This window comes from Syngnathoides biaculeatus, chromosome 3 (assembly GCF_019802595.1).
Source record: "Syngnathoides biaculeatus isolate LvHL_M chromosome 3, ASM1980259v1, whole genome shotgun sequence".
NCBI classification, from domain to species: domain Eukaryota; kingdom Metazoa; phylum Chordata; class Actinopteri; order Syngnathiformes; family Syngnathidae; genus Syngnathoides; species Syngnathoides biaculeatus.
This window is the reverse complement of record NC_084642.1, coordinates 34827861-34848530: the sequence shown is the minus strand read 5'-3', so window position 1 is coordinate 34848530 and position 20670 is coordinate 34827861. Positions and strand designations below refer to the sequence as shown.

The window sequence follows — 20670 nt, the reverse complement described above, 5'->3', positions numbered from 1 at the left end:
GGCTAAAGAGGACACATATCATAGTGGGACTAGGGGCCTCTACAATTGCACTAGAAACCACCTGACAAAAGACATTAACATTGCAAGGAGGGATTATGCAAACTAAACTGGAAAAACATCTTGGCGCTATTGACTCCAAATCAGTCTGGCATGGATTACAATCACTCACTAATTACAAATGACAATCTCCCCCGCTCCCAGTAGACAATGATAATCAGCTAGCCGACGACCTGAACAGCTTTTACTCCAGGTTTGAAAAGGACACTTTCACTTCACACACCCATCAAGTCACACCTCTGTCTACTTCAACGACTTCAACATCTCCAACGCCACCATTTAACATCCATGAAAGTGACGGTAGGCAGATCTTCAAACAACAAAAAAATCACCAAAGCGCCAGGCCCAAACCTTGTGTCCCCATTCTGCCTCAAAGTCTGCGCGGATCAACCTGCTCCTGTCTTCACAAAGATCTTCAACAGGTCTCTAAAACTATGTGAACTACCAACCTGCTTCCTATGCTCCACCATCATACAGGTCCCAAAAAAAGCAGCAGTCTCAGTTCTTAAAGGTCAAGTGTCATCCTGATAAACATTTTAAAATAGATATTGTAATGAAAAATACATATAACATGATTCATTGCAATGTCTATACGGAAAACTAAATATGAGATAATATGAATATTAATATTAATATGAGAGCAGGTCATCCATGCGTAAAGTTGCAGAAGTCTCATTCAATGACATCCGAGTGGTTGCCATATTGGCTGCATCTCTTGTCCGTGACGTCACCCTGGACATTCACCATTGAAAACACGCTGTGGACCCAACTATGGGAGACGAACATGCCCCTTCTGACACGGAAGCTCTTTTCCAAGAAGAGAACATCACATAACCGAGTGAATGGGGCAATATTATACTATTGTTTCAAACCATATTCAGATGATATGCGATCACGGCCAAACCACAAATTGCTCGTGTGTTGTTACATACTTGGCCATTAAATCTTATTCTGATTCACTTTTCAATGCAAGATGATTACTTACAGTATTGTCTGGAAATCCTGTATGGGACATTGACAAGGCCATTGGATCCTTTTGGCCACAGACATCCATTTACTGTGCAGGGATCAGCATTCTGGAGTCCAGTTGGTATGGCGATGTCTCCAAATATCACAAGCGGTTCATTTGGATCCTGGCCTAGAAAGTTATATTTGTTATTAGAAAGTGTATACAGAATATTATCATTGCATTTGTTTTATGCCATATGAAATATATAGTGCTTAAATCATAGGCACAATTCGCATGGACAATAAAGACCATCCAGCATTATGAAATGCTAAAGGTTTCATTTTCAGGGTCAGTTCTTGGACCCCTCCTGTTTAGCCTGTATATGCTACCTTTGTGTGAAATTCTTCAGAACTGTAATTTTGAGGATCGTTCAAATGAGGTGTTGTGTATATACATAAATAATTGGATAAGCCTATATATTCTTATACTAAACCAGAACAAACCTGAGATGATCATTTTTGAGAATAAAGTAAAGGGGTGTTCATAAATATCTGGACTTGCTCTTTTTGAAAACCTAAAACCAAGTCGAAACCTTGGTGTTCTGGTGCTCTAATTTCAACTTGACTTTCAACAGTCATCAATTATTAATCAATTATTAAAACTGCCTTTTACCATTTGAAGAGCATTACCAGAGTGAAGTCTTCTTAGTGTCAAGCAGACCAGGAGAAGTTTATCTGGGCTTTTATCTCAAGTAGACTTGACTACTGTAATGGTCTTCTGACTGGACTCCTCAAAAAGTACATTAAACAGCTGCAGCTCATTCAGAATGCTGCAGCTCGGGTGCTGACCAGAAGAGGTCAAAGCCTATAACTCCAATTATTAAGTCTTGACACTGGCATCCGGGCAACCTTAGAATAGATTTTCAAGTTTTGCTACTGATCTATAAATCACTACTAAATGGTTTAGCTCCTGAATACATGAAAAAAATGCTAATGCCCTACACACCTGGTAGGGCTCTGTGATCAACTGTCTCAGGTCAAATAGTGGAGTGCAGAGTCCAAATCAAACATGGTGAAGCAGCATTTGGCTATTATGCTGCAAAGTTTGGAATAAATTGCCAACAGAGGTGAGATCAGCCCCAAGTGTGAGTGTTTTTAAACCCAGATTAAAAACTCTTATTTTTTGTCGTGCGTTTTTCATTTTAAAATGACATTTTATTGCACTGTATGCTGTTTTAATTGTCTTTCCCTTTTTTCTTTACTTGTTTTTTAATGCTTTTAGTCACGTAAAGCACATTCATCAGACTTCAATCCAAAATGTTCCTGTATCTTTGTGGTGGCATTAGGCTTTGAAACTCATTCCATTAATGCCATTCAATTTTCTGTTACTTTCCACCTACCGGCTCAGCATTAGAACATTTTCAAAAGTGCACACACTCGTGTGCACATACGTACACGAACAATCAGTGGAAGGGTCGCTGCCCGGGACCATGAGGGGTTTCACGTATGCTTTCACATTGCAGGTTTTTTGTCAAAAGATGATCTAACAAAGTCGTAAACATGACCCTGTCCAATCTATTTTTTAATGTGTTGCAGCCATAAAATTCTATGTTAATGATTATTTGCCAAATACTTTTATTCTTTTCCTTTTGGCTTGTCCCGCTAGGGATCACCACAGCGTGTCATCTTTTTCCATTTAAGCCTATCTCCTGCATCTTCCTCTATAACCCCAACTGCCCTCATGTCTTCCCTCACCACATCCATAAACCTTCTCTTTGGTCTTCCTCTCACTCTTGCCTGGCAGCTCCATTCTCAGCACCCTTCTCCCAATATACCCACACTCTCGCCTCGCCATCGAAGTCTGCTCTCTCGAATCTTGTCTCCAAAACATCCAACTTTGGCTGTCCCTCTAATGAGCTCATTTCTAATCCTATCCAATATATTCACTCCAAGCGAGAACCTCAGCAGTTCTGCTTCCTGTTGTTTCTTCAGAGCCACCGTCTCTAATCCATGCATTATGGCCGGCCTCACCACTGTCAAATAAACTTTGTCCTTCATCCTAGCACAGACTCTTCTGTCACATAACACACCAGACACCTTCCGCCAGCTGTTCCAACACAATGAGACACAATGTAGCTCCTTCTGACCTTCTGTGTACTTTTCCACGAGCATCTCAAGGCAAATAATGCATCTGTGGTACTCTTTCTAGGCATGAAACCATACTGTTGCTCACAGATACTTACTTCTGTCCTGAGTCTAGCCTCCACTACTCTTTCCCATAACTTCATTGTTTGGCTCATCAACTTTATTCCTCTATAATTCCCACAGCTCTGAACATCGCCTTTGTTCTTAAAAATGGTAACTAGTACACTTTTTCTCCATTCTTCAGGCATCTTTTCGCCTGCTAGTATTCTGTTGAATAAGTTGGTCAAAAACTCCACAGCCATCTCTCCGAATTGCTTCCATACCTCCACCGGTATGTCATCAGGACCAACAGCCTTTCCATTTTTCATCCTCGTCAATGCCTTTATAATGTTAATGTTAATGCCCCTTACTAATCATTTCCACTTCTTGGTCCTTCACACTTGCCTCTTCAACTCTTCCTTCTCTCTCATTTTCTTCATTCATCAACACCTCAAAGTATTCTTTCCATCAATTTAGCACACTACTAGCGCCAGTCAACACATTTCCATCTTTGTCCTTAATCACCCTTACCTGCTGCACATCCTTCCCATATCTATCCCTCTATCTGGCCTGTAGAGATCTTTTTCCCTTCTTCCGTGTCCAACCTGGTGTACATGTCTTCATACGCCTCTTGTTTAGCCTTTGCCACCTCTACCTTTGCCCAACGTCGCATCTCAATGTACTCCTTTCGCCTCTCCTCAGTCCTCTCAGTGTCCCACTTCTTCTTCGCTAATATCTTTCCTTGATTGACTCCCTGTATTTTGGGGTTCCACCACCAAGTCTCCTTCGCCCCTTTCCTACCATAAGACACACCAAGTACTCTCCTTCCTGCCTCTCTGAATACCTTGGCAGTAGTATTCCAGTCTTCTGGGAGCTCTTCCTGACCATCTAGAGCTTGTCTCATATCTTTCGAAAAGGCCGCACAACATTCTTCCATTCTCAGCTTCCACCACATGGTTCTTCGGTCTACCTTTGTCTTCTTAATCTTCCTACCCACCACCAGAGTCATCCTACACACCACTTTTCTATGCTGTCGAGCTACACTCTCCCCTACCACTACTTTACAGTCAGTAACCTCCTTCAGATTACATCGTCTGCACAAAATATAATCCACCTGCGTGCTTCTACCTCCGCTCTTGTAGGTCACTATATGTTCCTCCCTCTTCTGGAAATAAGTGTTCACTACAGCCATCTCCATCCTTTTTGCAAAGTCCACCACCATCTGTCCCTTAAAGTTCTTTTCCTGGATGCCGTACTTACCCATCACTTCTTCATCGCCCCTGTTTCCTTTACCAATATGTCCATGTGTATGAACTGCGCAATACAAATAAATTTGCTTTGCTTTGCTATTGGTGAGATCTGAATTTATTAACCATTTTAAACCAAGGAACCCATCCATCCATCCATCCATCCATTTTCTTAGCTGCTTATCCTCACAAGGGTTGCGAGGTGTGCTGGAGCCTATCCCAGCTGTCAATGGGCAGGAGGTGGGGTACACCCTGAACTGATTGGGAGCCAATTGCAGGGCACGTCGAGACAAACAGCCACACTCACAATCACACCTAGGGGCAATTTAGAGTGTTCAATTAATGTTGCGTGTTTTTGGGGTGTGGGAGGAAACGGGAGAGCCGGAGAAAACCCACGTAGGCACGGGGAGAACATGCAAACTCCACACAAGCAGGTCCGGGATTGAACCTGGGACCTCAGAACTATGAGGGCAATAATTTCCAGCTGAGACACTGTGCAGTCAGGGGTAAGAATTTTGATTTTTAATTAATTATTTTACACCCACAATATCTGGGACTCTCTAAGGTGTCAGAAAATATTCAAGAATAAGATTTAATCAAGAAAAAAAGTATTTTTAGGTAAGGCAAATATTGATATTGTGCTTTTCATACACATGGTAACTCAATGTGCTCTACATGATTAAAAACATTTTAAAGCAAAGAGTACATAATTTGAGAAAAACAAAGGGAATGCAAATAAACTACTGTATAACTTGGCATTTTAGGCGATAATCTGCTTGACCCTAACCCTAACCCTAACCCTAACCCTAATCATCGAATCAAACAGAAGTTCAACTCTGAATGCCTGAGGATCCACACGCACAAGACGCTGCTGCCGCTGGGAATTGTGTGCTATCGATTCTGATGAAGACACAAAACTACTCGTAGATACGTTAATCAATCAGCACACACAGATAAGTATATATTTTCTTAAAATATTATTTGGATTGAAGAAAATTTATTCAGAGGTGTTACTACTCCCGTTTACTCGGGGGCCTTAAACGCCTGGGGATTATCCCCTGGGCTCAAAGCGCCCTTTAGCAAACAGAGTATTTCTCTTGTGAGTTTTTAAAAAAAAACACAATTTTATTTTTTGCACCCTTTCCTGCCTTTTTACCATCTTTGGAACTCCCTTTTTTTTTGCACCAAGGACTTTTTTTAGCAAAGCAACCTCAAAAAAATTTTTTTGAGGCCTGCAGAGCTATAATGCCTTTGTGCTAAAAGTGAGGGCCCCAAACAAACACCCGCCCCTTCTCTTCCTTTGTTTAAGTAGAGAAGGAGTGTTGGCCCTCTTTGTTTGTACTAATTTGTTTTGCAATCATTTTTACGGTACCTTTCCTTGTTCATTACTTTTCTCCAAAGTGATTTTTACCATATACCTTCACTTATTTTTCTCTACTATGCCTCTTTCTTTTTGGCAACCCACATCGTTTGGCATTTTTCTGGGGGCAAACCTTTTTTTTCCCTCAGGTAAGTCCCTATTTTCCCACTCGCACACATTGTCTCTCACAAGATAACAAGCTCCCACCAGGTTCTACACTGTAAAGACTTGTTTCAACAACCGTGATGACGCACCCGAACCGCGAGGCGGGGTCCGGCCCACATGCGAACCAAAACCATGGGCATCGCGGCGACCACCACCACAGGGACACCGACGGAAACGGGCACAGGAGAATGGACCGCGCATTTCCTTCCCGTCCTGGGGGAAGGGGCGTTCGCCCTGGACACCAGAATGGGAAGGCTCAGCTTCCCTCACCTAACCTTTTTTTTTGTAAAAGCAGCACATTTGAAAACACATGACAACTCCCCCTCCAGAAAATTGAAATACATAATGAATTTTAAATGTGTTAGCCATTATATTAGTCATTCGTTTTAACAATGTTTACATTAATATAAAGTTGAAACTTAAAGTCAGGTAGACTATAACAGCAAACCAACAAATTTATTTTTCGATAAAAAACATCCTTTCAGTTGAAGAATTTCAATGCATTGGTGGATAATGGATAATACACACAGAGTAATAAATTGGTTTGGTAGTGACAATGCAGTTAATTTAGGGCAGCTGTGGGGGAAACTCCACATGAGTTGGTCGTGTAATACATTTATATTGATGAAAATGAGTATTTGAACACCCTGCTATATTGCAAGTCCTCCCTCTTAGAAATAATGGAGCGGACAAAAGGCTACTGTACCAAATATTAACATTGGTTTTCTCAGGTGTTCAAATACTTATTTGCAGCTGTATCACACAAAATAAATGATTAAGAAAATCATACATTGTGATTCCTGGATTTTTCTTTTTAGATTATCTCTCTCACAGTGGACATGCACCTACAATGAAGATTTCAGACCCCTCCATGATTTCTAAGTGGGAGAACTTACAATATAGCAGTGTGTTCAAATACTTATTTTCTTCACTGTAAAATATATGCATTGGCTGTCGTCCACAGTCTATCCCCTTCCCTTCACTATTCTCCACTAGACAGATTCGGAACTTAAAAAAAAAAAAAAGTAACGCAAGACAACAGTCTGAAAAAGCAAAATATCATAAAAAAAACAATAAAATAAAAAACAAGTAAGAGTAACTTACCGACATTGACATTTGCCTTTTCTAACAGCGTGGAAACACTGAGCTCATCATCTGCAAGGGTGTTGCCTTAGAAAAACAAGCATTTTAAACATGTGCGTCCTATGATCTATGACATTGTCACTGACGAATTGTTTCCTTTTATGGAAACCTAAACGGTCTTACCTGAGTGTTTGTTTATCTTTCCAAGAGAACTCTGAAATAAGAACATAAAGCGGGTTAAAAGCATACTTCATATCACATTTCAACAAGTATACTCTCAAGTAACGTGCAGAATAGATACTATATACACGCACACGCACACGCACGCACACAGATAGATAGATAGATAGATAGATAGATAGATAGATAGATAGATAGATAGATAGATAGATAGATAGATAGATAGATAGATAGATAGATAGATAGATAGATAGATAGATAGATAGATAGATAGATAGATAGATAGATAGATAGATAGATAGATAGATAGATATACATGACACGGTGAATCAGCTGGTAACGCGTTGGCCTCACAGTTCTGAGGTCTCAGGTTCAATCCCTGACCCACCTGTGTGGAGTTTGCATGTTCTCTCCATGCCTGCGTGGGTTTCCTCCCACATTCCAAAGACATGCAACATTAATTGGACACTCCCTGCGACCCTTGTGAGGATAAGTTGTGAAGAAAATGGATAGATATACATCCATTTAGGCTAATGCTGGAGCCTGTCCCAGCTGTCAACGAGCAGGAGGCAGGGTAGACCCTGGACTAGTTGCCAGCCAATCGAAGGGCAGATAGAGACAAACACTCGCACTCACAATCACACCCAGAACAAATTTAGAGTGTCCAATTTATATATGCTGATTTAATTGATTCGTGTTGAAGGAATTACTTTTCCCAGGCCAAGGAAATTGTCCATATCACATATTATTCACAGGATACAGGATTGAAAAGTTGACAGGATACAGGCACCCTTCTGTTTTTTATTGGTCTGTCACAATGGAAATAAAGGTTCATAATATTTTACTCTAGATAGGAAGATGGGTCCATATGTCCCAGGTTTCAATTGAATCTAGCTGACTGAATACATAAAATTGTGTAGAATGCTTGATCCTTTACTCTTCAATTTCTATACTAAGCTTCTCAGTAACACTTCACAACACACTTGAAAAAAATAATAACACAATTGGATGCAGACTATAAGTCCTACAGGTAGGATTTACGATATACCGCTTTGAATATGGATGTTTTTTTCAGTTGTTAGTTTGTGCTCGGACTTTGACAGTGAAGACATGTTCTCAGTGATTTCCATAAAAATCCAAGATACTTAACTAAAGTTACAGAAGTCACAATCCCATTCCAATGATGTGTAAAGAGAAAAGCAGCGGTGCTTACTTTTATGGTGAAGCTCTGGACAGAGAAAAGGAATACGCTCAGCACTGCAGTGTGGAAGATCATGATTGCTGAAAATAACCGCCCAAGGAAGTACCAGCAGAAGTGTTTTACTGGTACCTTATATCATCGAAAGGCACCTATTCTTTTCTATACATGGCATGGTAGAGGAAGTGGAAATTACAGCACCTTGAATTACAACACCTGCTTCACAGTTAAACACTAACACATTTTAAAAACTCTTATCTCCTTTTAAAAAATGATCATAGAGATCAGTTAGTGGAGTTACAGTGGGAAGCTGGATCATTGTTCTGTTGCACAAATTGCGTACCATTTGTATGAATGGCCTTTTCTATCTATGTTACTGAAGCACTTTTGTAGGTGTTCTCCAGCTCACCCAGAAACCCATTTACAGTCATTGATAGCAGCACGAGGCACATAATGACCACTTGCACAACACAGTATCGTGAGATCCATTGCAAGGGCTTTTCAAATATTCTTCCTTTACAAAGGTAATAATGTTCTTTTTTTTTCCAGACTTTGTCAAAAAGGCGGTCATTCAACATACTGTGCGTTCATGATTGTGGATGTAGTTTACAGTGAAGTAGAACTGTCCTGTGTGGTATATTTTTGACACTTTTATCTAAGTAATGGATCGAACCGAAATATTAGACAGACCTGTTATTATTAAAGCTCTACACCACTGCAAACTATAATTGAAATGAAAAAAGAGATTGTCCACTTTAATAACTCTCTGAGCAGTCAGTAAAAAATTAAGCATTATTATCTTTGCAAAGGCAAACTATTTGGATACAACTCTCACAAGTTTGTATCAGTGTTGACAATATTGTTGGTGATTTAATGTTGCTATAATGGAGTGGTTCTCAATTATTTTCTGTCATGCCCCCCCTAGAAAGAAGAAAACAATTCACGGCCACCCCGAACCTCCGCCGCAACGATAAATATTATCATTTGTCAGTGTACAGCTCTGCATAGCATTGAAGCATTCACAAAAACAAAAAATACATTCGAAGGAAATATACTGCAGCTCTACTTAGTTATCACTGATGATGTAGTGGTGCACACGCCTGACTTTGGTGCGGGCAGCGTATCGATTCTCGCTCAGTGATGGTGTCGATATCTGCCCTGCGACTGACTGGCGACCAGTTCAGGATGTAGTCTGCCTTCTGGCTGAAGCTGGCTGGGATAGCCTCCAGCTTTCCCATGACCCTTGTGAGGATAAACAGTTTGGAAAATGGATGGAAAGATGTCGTTCAACCTGCAACAAAGAATAACTATTAACATTGGGTTTTTTTCTGTAAAAGAAAATATTTTAAGCGCATAAATTTGCCTAAAATAAAAAAAATCCTTGTTTTAGCGATAAAGATTTTGATGGACTTATTGCATCATTAGATAGTGAAAAATAAAATGAATAATAACTTCAAATTCAATTCAGCAGCATTAACTCAGGAGGACCATATATAAAACACTTTAACTTACAAAATAAAAATGAATAAATCTGCCGTGGTATGGGTTTTTTTTGCACTGAGCAATTTGGTACACTACCTTGTATGACACTAGCAGTGCTTGCTTGTTTACTGAAGTAGCTTTCACAGAGCAGGATAATTGTTGGCAATATTCGGCATGAAAAAAAAGTGGTTTATCAGCATTACTTGGGTGTAATAAGTGGCACATTAATTTATTTGGCTTCATGCTGTCTGATGCCAACATTTTTAGACACAGTAAACACACCGATCTTTCCTTGTCTCCCATTGTAGTCACAGTGAAGCCAAGCGCTAAATACGCTTCCTCATAGTTCCTTGTCTTAGCTTTCGGGTGACTTTCTCAGGTTTACTCCTACATCCCAAAAACATGCATTAATTGGAGACTTTAAGTTGCCCTTAAGTGTGATTGTGAGTGTGACTGTTTTGTCTACATGTGTCCTATGATTGGCTGGCAACCAGTTCAGGGTGTACCCCTGCCCTATGATAGCTGGGATAGGCTCTGGCACTCCTTCTCAGATAATGGATGGAAGGATGGATGGAGCGACAGAGGGACATCTCTATGTATAAAAGAGGACATGGCAATCTGTGTGTGACTGGCGGATTGAACTTTAGCGGGTTCTTGTATTAAATACAGAATGAGCTGATGAAAACGATTTGCGACTTAAATATGACCATGGACCTCACTTATCTGTATCCCCTCCAGCAATCGTTTATTTCCACACGCCGACCTCCATAGCCACGTGCTGGCCAGTACATGGGATTATTTAAAAAATATAATATAAATAACCCTAGTGAGGATAAGCAGGACAGAAAATGGATGCATGGATAATATTAATGGACTGAGTTAATTGTTTTCTACAATGATTCAGGGGTTGGATCCCCCTTGTTGAAATTAATCTGTTAACCACAACAGGTCAGAGAAGCTTGCGTGTCCGTCTGCCGCCACGTTTCACAATCAAATTCATCAAAATCACATTAGATCATCTGCACCAAAGCATAGACGCAGTCCCAGTAGACTTAAGTTTAGACAGACTTTCTGACACCATAATCTCAGTCTCCAAAGAGTATCTCAAAGGGCACAGAGTCTATGCGCCGACTCACACAGCATGCCACAGACAGGCGAATACCCGCAGCTTGTTTTGTGGCTGCAAGAAAATCAAGATGCAGCAGTTGTATCGCTTAACCCATCGACAAAAATAGTACCTTCATTTATTCATATGCTAGATAGATAGATAGATAGATAGATAGATAGATAGATAGATAGATAGATAGATAGATTAGATAGATAGATAGATAGATAGATAGATAGATAGATAGATAGATAGATAGATAGATAGATAGATAGATAGATAGATAGATAGATAGATAGATAGATAGATAGATAGATAGATAGATAGATAGATAGAGATGTTTGTCAAAATAATGATGACATTTCATCTGATACTAAAACTGTCTCTGGACCAATGTCCCAAAATTGACTCAATTTTCATCTATGTTCTTAGAAATACAGTATTTTGCGCTAACAGTTGTTACTTAAAAATGATTGCGTTTGTGAAATATTTCTAGCTTCTTGCCATAGACAAGCTTGGTCTGACTAAGAGGAAGTATTCAGCTCTTCTGCTTGTATGACAACATCTCCTAAACTAGAAACGGTTTATATCCACAGTACATAGTATCAATCCATTTCTTAAACTCTTTAGTCCTCACTGGGGTTGTGGGTGAGTGAGCAAAGCAAATTTATTTATAAAGCACATTTCATAGACAGGGAAATTTAGTGTGCTTTAAATGATTAAAATAATTTAAAAACAGCCAGTAAACATTTTTAAAAAGACAGAAAAAAGAAAAGCCTAATTAAAACAGAGTAAAGTGCAAAAAATAGGATTTAAATGTGAACATTTTTTTAACATTCCCACTCGGGACTGACATCACTTCTATTGGCAATTTATCCCATTTGTGCACAATATAAAATCTAAATGCTGTTTCACCATGGTTACTTTGGACTCTGTGCTCCACTATTAGACAGGGGTATTTATCCCATTAGCATTTCTTGAATCTATTCAATCAATCATTTAATGATTTAGAGACAGGCGGAACAGGGGCTCAGCTGGTAAAAGCATTGGCCTCACAGTTTTAAGGTCCCAGGTTCAATCCCAGACTCGCCTGTGTGGAGTTTGTATGTTCTCCCCCTGCCTGCGTGGGTTTTATCCCGGCTCTCCTGTTTCCTCCCACATCCCAAAAACATGCAACATTAATTGGACACTGTAAATTGCTCCTAGGTGTGATTGTGAGTGTGGCTGTTTGTCTCAATGTGCCCTGCGATTGGATGGCAACCAGTTCAGGGTGTACCCCGCCTCCTGCCCGTTGACAGCTAGGATAGGCTCCAGCACTCCTGCAACCCTTGTGAGGATGAGTGGCTTGGAAAATGGATATGATTGGAAAGTTTTCAAGTTAATCCAAATGTAATGGACGATGGCAAAGATGATTTTGAGTTCTAACTAGAAACTATTTTGTCTGTTAACGGCATTGTCCATGTAATGGAGTTTTCCACTGTATTTTGTTTGTAGTGTAGGTGAGGGGTGTTTGTGTGTGTGGGGGTGGGGGGTGGGGGGTGTCTTTGCCACAACCCCCAGATTAATTACAAAAAGTCACAGCAACAAATTCACAATTGATAAAACTAACTGACATGATTTGCCTCTCATTTGCAATGGAGCTAACCAACTCCATGATGCATTCAACAAAGATGTATAGCAGAGAGAATTAAATAATTTCACCTCAATGATTAAGTTTGCCACAGCTTCCTCCTTCTTTGCCTTTTGGCCTTTGAATTTTACCTGTTGGCTCCAAGACCTGCTGGTGTGGGAGTTAAGTACATGTCTGTGATCTTTGATTTTATTGTGAAAAGCACATTGACCTTGTGCTGAGAGCATACAAATATCCATATAAATAAGTGAGTGATTGGGTATGCATTTAAAATGTTTGTCTGCAGTTTGTGATCTGTTTTGGGTTAGCGCAGCCTCTCGCACTATGCCTTGATTTTATTTTTCTTCTTTACTTCTCATATTTACACAACCATCAGTGGTTATAACATGGTTGCAAGAGCTTTCAGGTGAGTTCTCTATTTGTGGGCAAAATTCTGTGTGTGCTTGCTTGACAAACAGTGTTGCACTTGCTTTCACAAACAAGACCAGTAAAGAAAGAACATTAGCAGTGGTTATTTTACACTACGTCGGTCTCTGGGATGCACATGTCACGGAAACAATGAGCTCCAGCCCCCCAACAATGAATTCCTGCAACTTGCCATTACGGAATGCAGCATACAATAGTTAAATCCATCCATCAATCCATTTTCTGAGCTGCTTATCTGCATGAGGGTCGTGGGAATGCTGGAGCCTATCCCAGCTTTCATTGGGCAGGAGGCGGGTACACCCTGAATTATTTGCCAGGCAATCACAGAGCACATGGAGACAGACAACAGTCGGACTGAAGATCATAATCATGTTGAAAGTGAAAGTGACCTCTTCACTGCACATCAGTACTGATCAAGGAGGAGATAACACTCAGTTTGTAATAAGTCTATGAGTTATTATTTATCTAGTTTTTAAATAGTTGGTATGCATCTCCGGGTTGACCGTCATCAATTAATGGATACATTTATTTTTCTGCTAAATCTCTTACTTTTGGTGCACATTCAGGACCCTCCCATTGTTTAACTCAAATTTTTCATCAACATTTTTGAATAAGTGCAGCCTCGAACCCACTTTAGGTACATCCATTTTCTATTGAACGAGCCTAACCTTCCTTTCTATTCCTCATCTCTGGCAGAAGCCTGGGACTTTACGGTCCCCCTCACCTTTCCCCCTCTTGCTGTGAAATCAAACCCAGCTCTTATGAGCTGGTCCACAAAAAAAAAAGTTGGACACAATCTGTGACTCCTCATCTGCTATCCTTGATGCTTCCTGAACTCATACTGTCTTAAATCCACAATCCCAGGGAATGTGCCGATGCAATCAGCCCACAGGAAAAGTGGACTTTTGTCTTTAGTCTTTAGTTTGTTGACGCACCCCCATGTGTGAGTATGTGCTGTCAGTAGGTGTGTATGTGTTCATTTGATAATTTATGTACCAGATCTTTCACGTTTAACACATGATCTGACCAGAGCAGCGAATTTCAACTTTTTTGAAACCAAGGTACGTACGTTACAGTTGAAAAATTTCACAGCACACCAACACACAAAAATGTCACAAAAAGTAGACACATTAATTGCTCTATGTACTTACTGCGATTGAATAGAAGACCGTTAATTGGTTCTCTCTGTCACTATGCTTCGCTGACATAAATAGATAAACAAAGATACAATATTTATTGTAAATGTAAATATATAGTTTTTCAGCAATTAAGTACAAAGGTATACAGTAAATGAGCAGGTCATTTTAATAGACTCGTTGCTCCACTTTGTGATCAGATCAGTGATCTTTTTTTTTTAAACTCGGTAGTCGCTGATCGGCCCCAAAAATCCTGATCATGTACTGCCTCGTATGAACAATCAAACCTGAAGGTGTGAGTAGTTTTGATGCTGGTCTCCTGATTTGATTGGCCTCCTGCATTTGTGATGTCCCAAAATTCATGCTGGGAATTTGTGGAAATGCATTTATGATTTCTACTGATGGTGTAGTGGTACACACACCTGACTTTGGTGCAGGCAGTGTGGGATCGATTACCGCTCAGTGATGGTATTGAAACTTGCCCTCTGACTGACTGGCAACCAGTTCAGGGTGTACCCTGCCTCTTGCCGGTTGACAGCTGGGATAGGCACCAGCACTCCTACGACCCTTCTGGCGATAAGCGGCGAATAAAATGGATACATGGATTTTCAATGGAGTAATGTAACTTAACCTCCTGGATTGGAGAGCAGTTTATTGTTAACATTGACAAATGTTGTTAACTACAATACTTAGGAATCATAAAAGTTGAACTGTAAATTGTACTCAAGACTCTTACAACTGATAACTATCCAAGTTAAAACTCATCAGGGAATTTGCATCCTTCACCCGGTGACAGCAATACTTTTGGGAAATAGCGTAGTCGAAGACTTTGCTTGTCACCACAAAATGAAAGGTAAAACAATCCTTCAATCATTATAAAATATACATAAAGTTTTGGTAGACATTATTTTTCAGATGAATATTTCAGGCGGCACAGTAGAAAGTGGTTAGGGCTTCTGCCCCACAATTCTAAAGGTTGGTATTCAAATCCCGGCCCCGCATATGTGGAGTTTGCATGTTCTTCCCGTGCCTGCATGGGTTTTCTCCGGGCACTCCGGTTTCCTCCCACATCCCAAAAACATGCAACATTTAATTGGACACTCTAAATTGCCCCAAGGTGTGATTGTGCATACGACTGTTATCTGTCTCCATGTCCCCTGTGATCGGCTGGCAACCAGTTCAGTGTGTATCCCATCTGCTGCCAAATGATAGCTGGATTGGCTCCAGCACTCCCGCAACCCTTGTGAGGTTAAGCGGCTCAGAAAATAGATGGATGAATATTTCATGCCTTCTTGTATCAGTGTAAAGACAAATAATAAAATACCTTGTTACTTAGTCATTGGTAAGGCCGTAGTGTACACAGTTCACTAAGTTCACTGCGACAATGGGAGTATTGCCTTGACAAGTTTTGTATCTGTTAAAACAGGTACAACAGACAGAATTATAAATATCCCAAAACTATTGAATTGTACACAAATGGTATTCAATGATATTCAATTTTAGAAACTTTTATTTATTCTTGTGACAGTTAAGATATGAAAGTTAAGATATAAACAAGAGTGGGGCATTTTATAAACACATTTAAAAACATCCAACCATTCTCTTCACAAGGGTCGCGGAAGTGCTGGAGTACACCCTGAACTGGTTGCCAGCCAATCGCAGAGCACATATTGACATTGCAAAGAACTCTTCACATCCTCGTCACCACCTGTTTAACCTGCTGCCCTCTGGCAGGCGGTACAGGTCCCACAAAACACAAACAACCAGATTCAAAGACAATTTTTTCCCCCAGAACCATCAATTCCTTGTACTCAAAACCACTGAACATAACAGTATTGTAATATCATTTTTGGTAACTGCACTTTTGTCTGCTTTTCTTGGTTTTAGTAATCTTACCAAAGCCTGGACAAGGAGTACAAGACTGAAAAATACACTCTAGGCTAGGGTTCACCAACATGGTGCCCGCAGGCGAACGGTAGCCCATGAGGACGATATAAGGAGCCTGCGAGGTATGTTCTAAAAATACCATAGGCCACAAATTGTTACTATTATTTGTGCTTTAAATTCTGAATTTGACGTGCTTATGTGAATTAACATTTTAAAATACCTGTAATGCAATTTACTACAATAAATTAAAACAAAAATATTTTATGTACATGTAATGAACTGAGTCTGAAATTTCCCGTGAACAGGTCACGTAGCCTTTCATACGATCAGTGATCACGATGTAGCCCTCAGCTTCTGCAACTATTTATTTCTTTATTTTAGCAATAACTGTACCTGGATGTATGTATTTTATCATCTGTTATTTTTACCGAAGATGCTCTTCTATTTTTATTCCATTTTATTTGCACATCCACCTTGTGGAGAAGCACTCATCATTTCGTTTTATGCATAGTCATATAATGACATTAAAGGTTTTTAATTGATTTGGTTTAATTGACACAATTACTGAGTGAGAATCGATTCCACACTTCCCACAGAAAAGTCAGTTGTGTACCACTACACTATCAGCGGGAATTATAATTTTAATTTACTGCTTTGCTTTAATTGAGCCCAGGTGACTGTGGCTACACACTTAAGACCTGGGTGAAGACTAATCTCACCAACCTTCAGATTGAGCAAGAGCGGAGGGACAATGACCTCCATTCCTGTATTTGGTCAGTTGTTGAGAGAACAATTGGCATGTTGAAAGGGTGATGGTGTTTTCTAGACAGGGCGGATGTACAGTCCTGACAAGGTGTGGTGCATCATAATGGTGTTCAGTGTCCTCCACAATATGGCACACCATACCTGTTACGTGACATCGGTGCGGGGAGGAGCCAAATGCAGGACTCCAAGACAAAGGCATAATGTCCAGTGGGTTTTATTGCAGAAGTAGTGTCCGCACACGGTAACACAGTGCAAACTCAATGAAGTGGCAAATGCCTGTGATGTAAACTCCAACATGAATACATGGTTAATAAACATTCCAAATGCGCAACAGCTGTGACTAGTTCCAGAGGTGGCATCGTGCAGAGCGGTGACCAAGTCACGCCCTTCCTGGCACTGCTCCAGCCCCGCTCATGACAATACCATTCCAAGAGCAGCATATCCCGCCACCAGATAAGCCAGAAAATGGACCTTTCATGACAAATCAAAACAGAGAGGCCGTTGAGGCCCGGCAGCATTTGATTTCAACAATGTAAAAGAGGCAAGGACTCGAAGTTCACATGTTAACCAGTGTATTAAATGAATGGCTTATGTTTGAAAGGACGCCTATTAATTGATCAAGGTGATCATTTATGCTGTTTGTTGGCCTCACAAAATCCTCTTAAACTCCAGCACAGCACGGGGCATCGGGCGTAAAAACTGTGCCAAACAAATATGAGCGTTCATCTGAGATGTTACGCTGTGGTGACCCCTAACAGGACAAGCCGAAAGAAAGTTACTCATTACAGCCACAGGTTCAAATCTGTCTGGGAGTATTCCTCTTTCTTTCCGATCAACTGATACTATTTCTTCATCAGATGAGGATAAATCTGAGAAATCAGCGCTGGGCATAATGGTGTCCCATGTAACCCAGTGTCTGGAATGGGACAGTACACGTCACATACACCCACGTAGATTGTGAGACTTGCGAAAATGGCAGCGCCCCTGAAAATTCATAATTGTCGATAAAAATCTCAAAACACTATTAAATGAGAGAGGATTTAACATCACATTGTCAAAATAGGTTACATCTTACATGACCTATTGGATACACTGTTCATGCAAAGCACTGGATTTCCCCTTTATGAACAACAATCTTTTTTTATTTGTTTCCAAAAACAATTTTCAGCTTTCAGGTTTAATTGAAGAAAATTTTGGATTATCTCGTTATCTGTCTTAGACAGTGACGCAACACCTCAAGTGAACTGTAGTCTTCTGGAGACACTACTAGATAGAGCTGTGTGTGATCTGCATAGCTATAATAATCAAGATTAAAGTGCTGAAGAATTTGAACCATGGGTGAAAAGAAGGGTGCAAAAAACTGACACTTGAGTGACCCTTAGGTCATTGCCATTCAATGAAATTGAACACTTCCACTGGTGAAAAATATCTCATTTCCTCCTGTAGGACCTGCACCATTTAAAGACTGTTCCATGTAATCCTACCCACGTTTCCAACCTATTCAGCGGTATATTATGATTTACTGTATCAAAAGACACACTGAGATCCAACAAGACCAGAATCTGCACCTTTGCTGAGTCAGTACTCAAATTTACATAATTTAACAATTTAATAACAGCAGATTCTGTCCTGAGCTCAGAAACTTGAATGAAATTTGTCCAAAAGTTTATTTGAGTTGAAGAAATTCCAGAGCTGACTAAAAATAACTTCTCAACAATCTTGCCTATGAGAACGAGATTTGAGATGGGTCTATAGCCTGCTAACATGGAAACTTCCAGTGTTATATATTTTAGAAAAAGCTTAATGGCGGCTACTTTAAGAGTTTTAGGAAACCTGCCTGACTGAAATGAGTAATTAATTATTTGATGCAAATCAACGAGCGCAGCTTGCAATAGCCTTGAAAAAGTAAGATGGTACTGAGTTAAGACAGTTTGTTGATGGTTTCAGATGCTGAACCGACATGGTAATAGTTTTTTCCTGGTTAGCGTCAGATATAGTATCATTTTATCATTTTGCTAATTTTGTGCTAATATTTAACCTGATAGATTGTATTTTTTTTTTACTAAAATAAAGAGCAAATTCATTGCATTTATCATCTGTTTTGCATTCTGTAGCTTACTGAATCGAGGGGTTGTGAGCTTGTCAACCATGGCCAATAGAGTGTGAGTGTTGCCGAAGTTCTTACTAATGATTTCAGAAAAGTGTTCCTGTCTCGCCCTGACTAACTCTTTGTAAAATAAATTAATTACTTGGCCGGACTTAAAGAGTTTGCAATGAAGGCAATTTTCAGTGCTGATTAAAGACAAAAGCGCTGCACAGTTGATGCTGAATGCTAGGGACACAGAGGCGGGAAGAAGGAGAAACAAGGCATAAAGTGCCACCCAAGCTCCAAAAGAGGAACTCCAGGTTATGGATCATGACGAGTCCTTTTGTTCCAATTTTAATCTGCTGCATTATTGTTCCAATTTTAATGTGCTGCATTATGGTCTTCCTATGTCTAGTATTAAAAGGGTGCATTTCATACAAAACACTGCACCAAGACTTTTGACAAGGACAAAAAAGTTTAATGTTATGAACTCCATTCAGGCCAACATACATTCTCCTGGTCTATTTGAGATGCAGTTTTAATATCCTGTTTTTCATCCATTTATAGAGCTGTTTATCCTCCAAACATCAAGGGAATGCTGGAGCCTATCCCAGCTATTTTCAGGAAGGAGGCGGCGTACGCCCTGAACTGCTTTCCAGCCAATTGCAGGGCACATGGAAACAAACAACATTTCACACTCACAATCTCACACGTGTTTGGACTCTGACTCAACAAAATGAAATGACTGTAAATAAAGTTTGTCTTACCCAATGTCTCATATATATACATGTCTTACATATATATTATATATATTATATATATATATATATTTATGTGTGTGTGTGTGTGTGTGTGTGTGTGTGTGTGTGGTGTGTGTGTGTGTGTGTGTGTGTGTGTGTGTGTGTGTGTGTGTGTGTAAAAGTGCGTTCCCACACAGAAAAAAAGTATTTTCAAAGCAAGTTGTTTTTTGAAGATATTGCTCCTGGCTACGCCAACCTTCGGGAAGGTTAAGGAAGCATTGGTGCAAAGCCAGAAGTGTTACTCCTTTTACAGTTTTGAGAGCTTACGTGTAATCACGCGGGATTTCGATTTCTGCATTTGAACACGCTTTGTGTGTGTGATGTTCTGTGTTGATATTGGAACACACCACACACAATATGAGCAAAACTGTTACATGCCAGAGTTCTAATGACCTGGCATGTAGTGCAGAGGCCCCCGTTAAAAAAAAAAAAAAAAAAAGTCAGATAATCAGTGAGTTGGTATCAGCTGTGGCTGGCTGTTGTGTAAGCGGCAAATGTTGTTGATTGGCTTTTGCAACACAACTTCACGCATCCTTGACGCATAAATTCAAATCCTTTCAACACGAGCAAAAGGAGGTGAGCCAAATACAGTATTCACGAGTTCGCCCCAACATTGTGGGCATTGCGCATTTACAATGACTTTTTATCTGATCATTGTGTGCCAATAGTTCAATGTCTGGTGTTTCACTAGTTCGCCGACCTCACTTCGTGTCACACATGTCCTTCCTGTCACCTGGTGCCATTTTACACCACCTTGCACCTTTTGTATTGACTTTGTTCATGTAATCATGCCGTGTGAAACATCCAATTTGCGGTGTGAACACAGCATTAGGCAGAAGAACTGAAGAGCAAATTGACAACTGAAACATCATGCTGGGGCCAACCCCAGCTATCTTCGGGCGTTAATAAACTCACACTTGTTCTATATTCC

The 20670-nt window shown here is 40.1% G+C and overlaps 1 protein-coding gene across 2 annotated transcripts in view; it reads right to left on the bottom strand.

The window, feature by feature from the left end:
• Positions 1-8513, bottom strand: part of LOC133497786 (hatching enzyme 1.2-like) — a 36280-nt gene extending 27767 nt beyond the window's left edge. For both annotated transcript variants that reach the window (XM_061813952.1, XM_061813953.1), the window contains exons 1-4: positions 8438-8513; positions 7228-7258; positions 7066-7131; positions 1043-1195 (exon numbers count right to left, since the gene is read on the bottom strand). In XM_061813952.1, the coding sequence (XP_061669936.1) occupies positions 1043-1195; positions 7066-7131; positions 7228-7258; positions 8438-8500 (313 nt within the window). In that variant the 5' untranslated portion in view covers positions 8501-8513. The remainder of the gene's footprint in view (positions 1-1042; positions 1196-7065; positions 7132-7227; positions 7259-8437) is intronic.
• Between the last annotated feature and the right edge of the window lie 12157 nt (positions 8514-20670).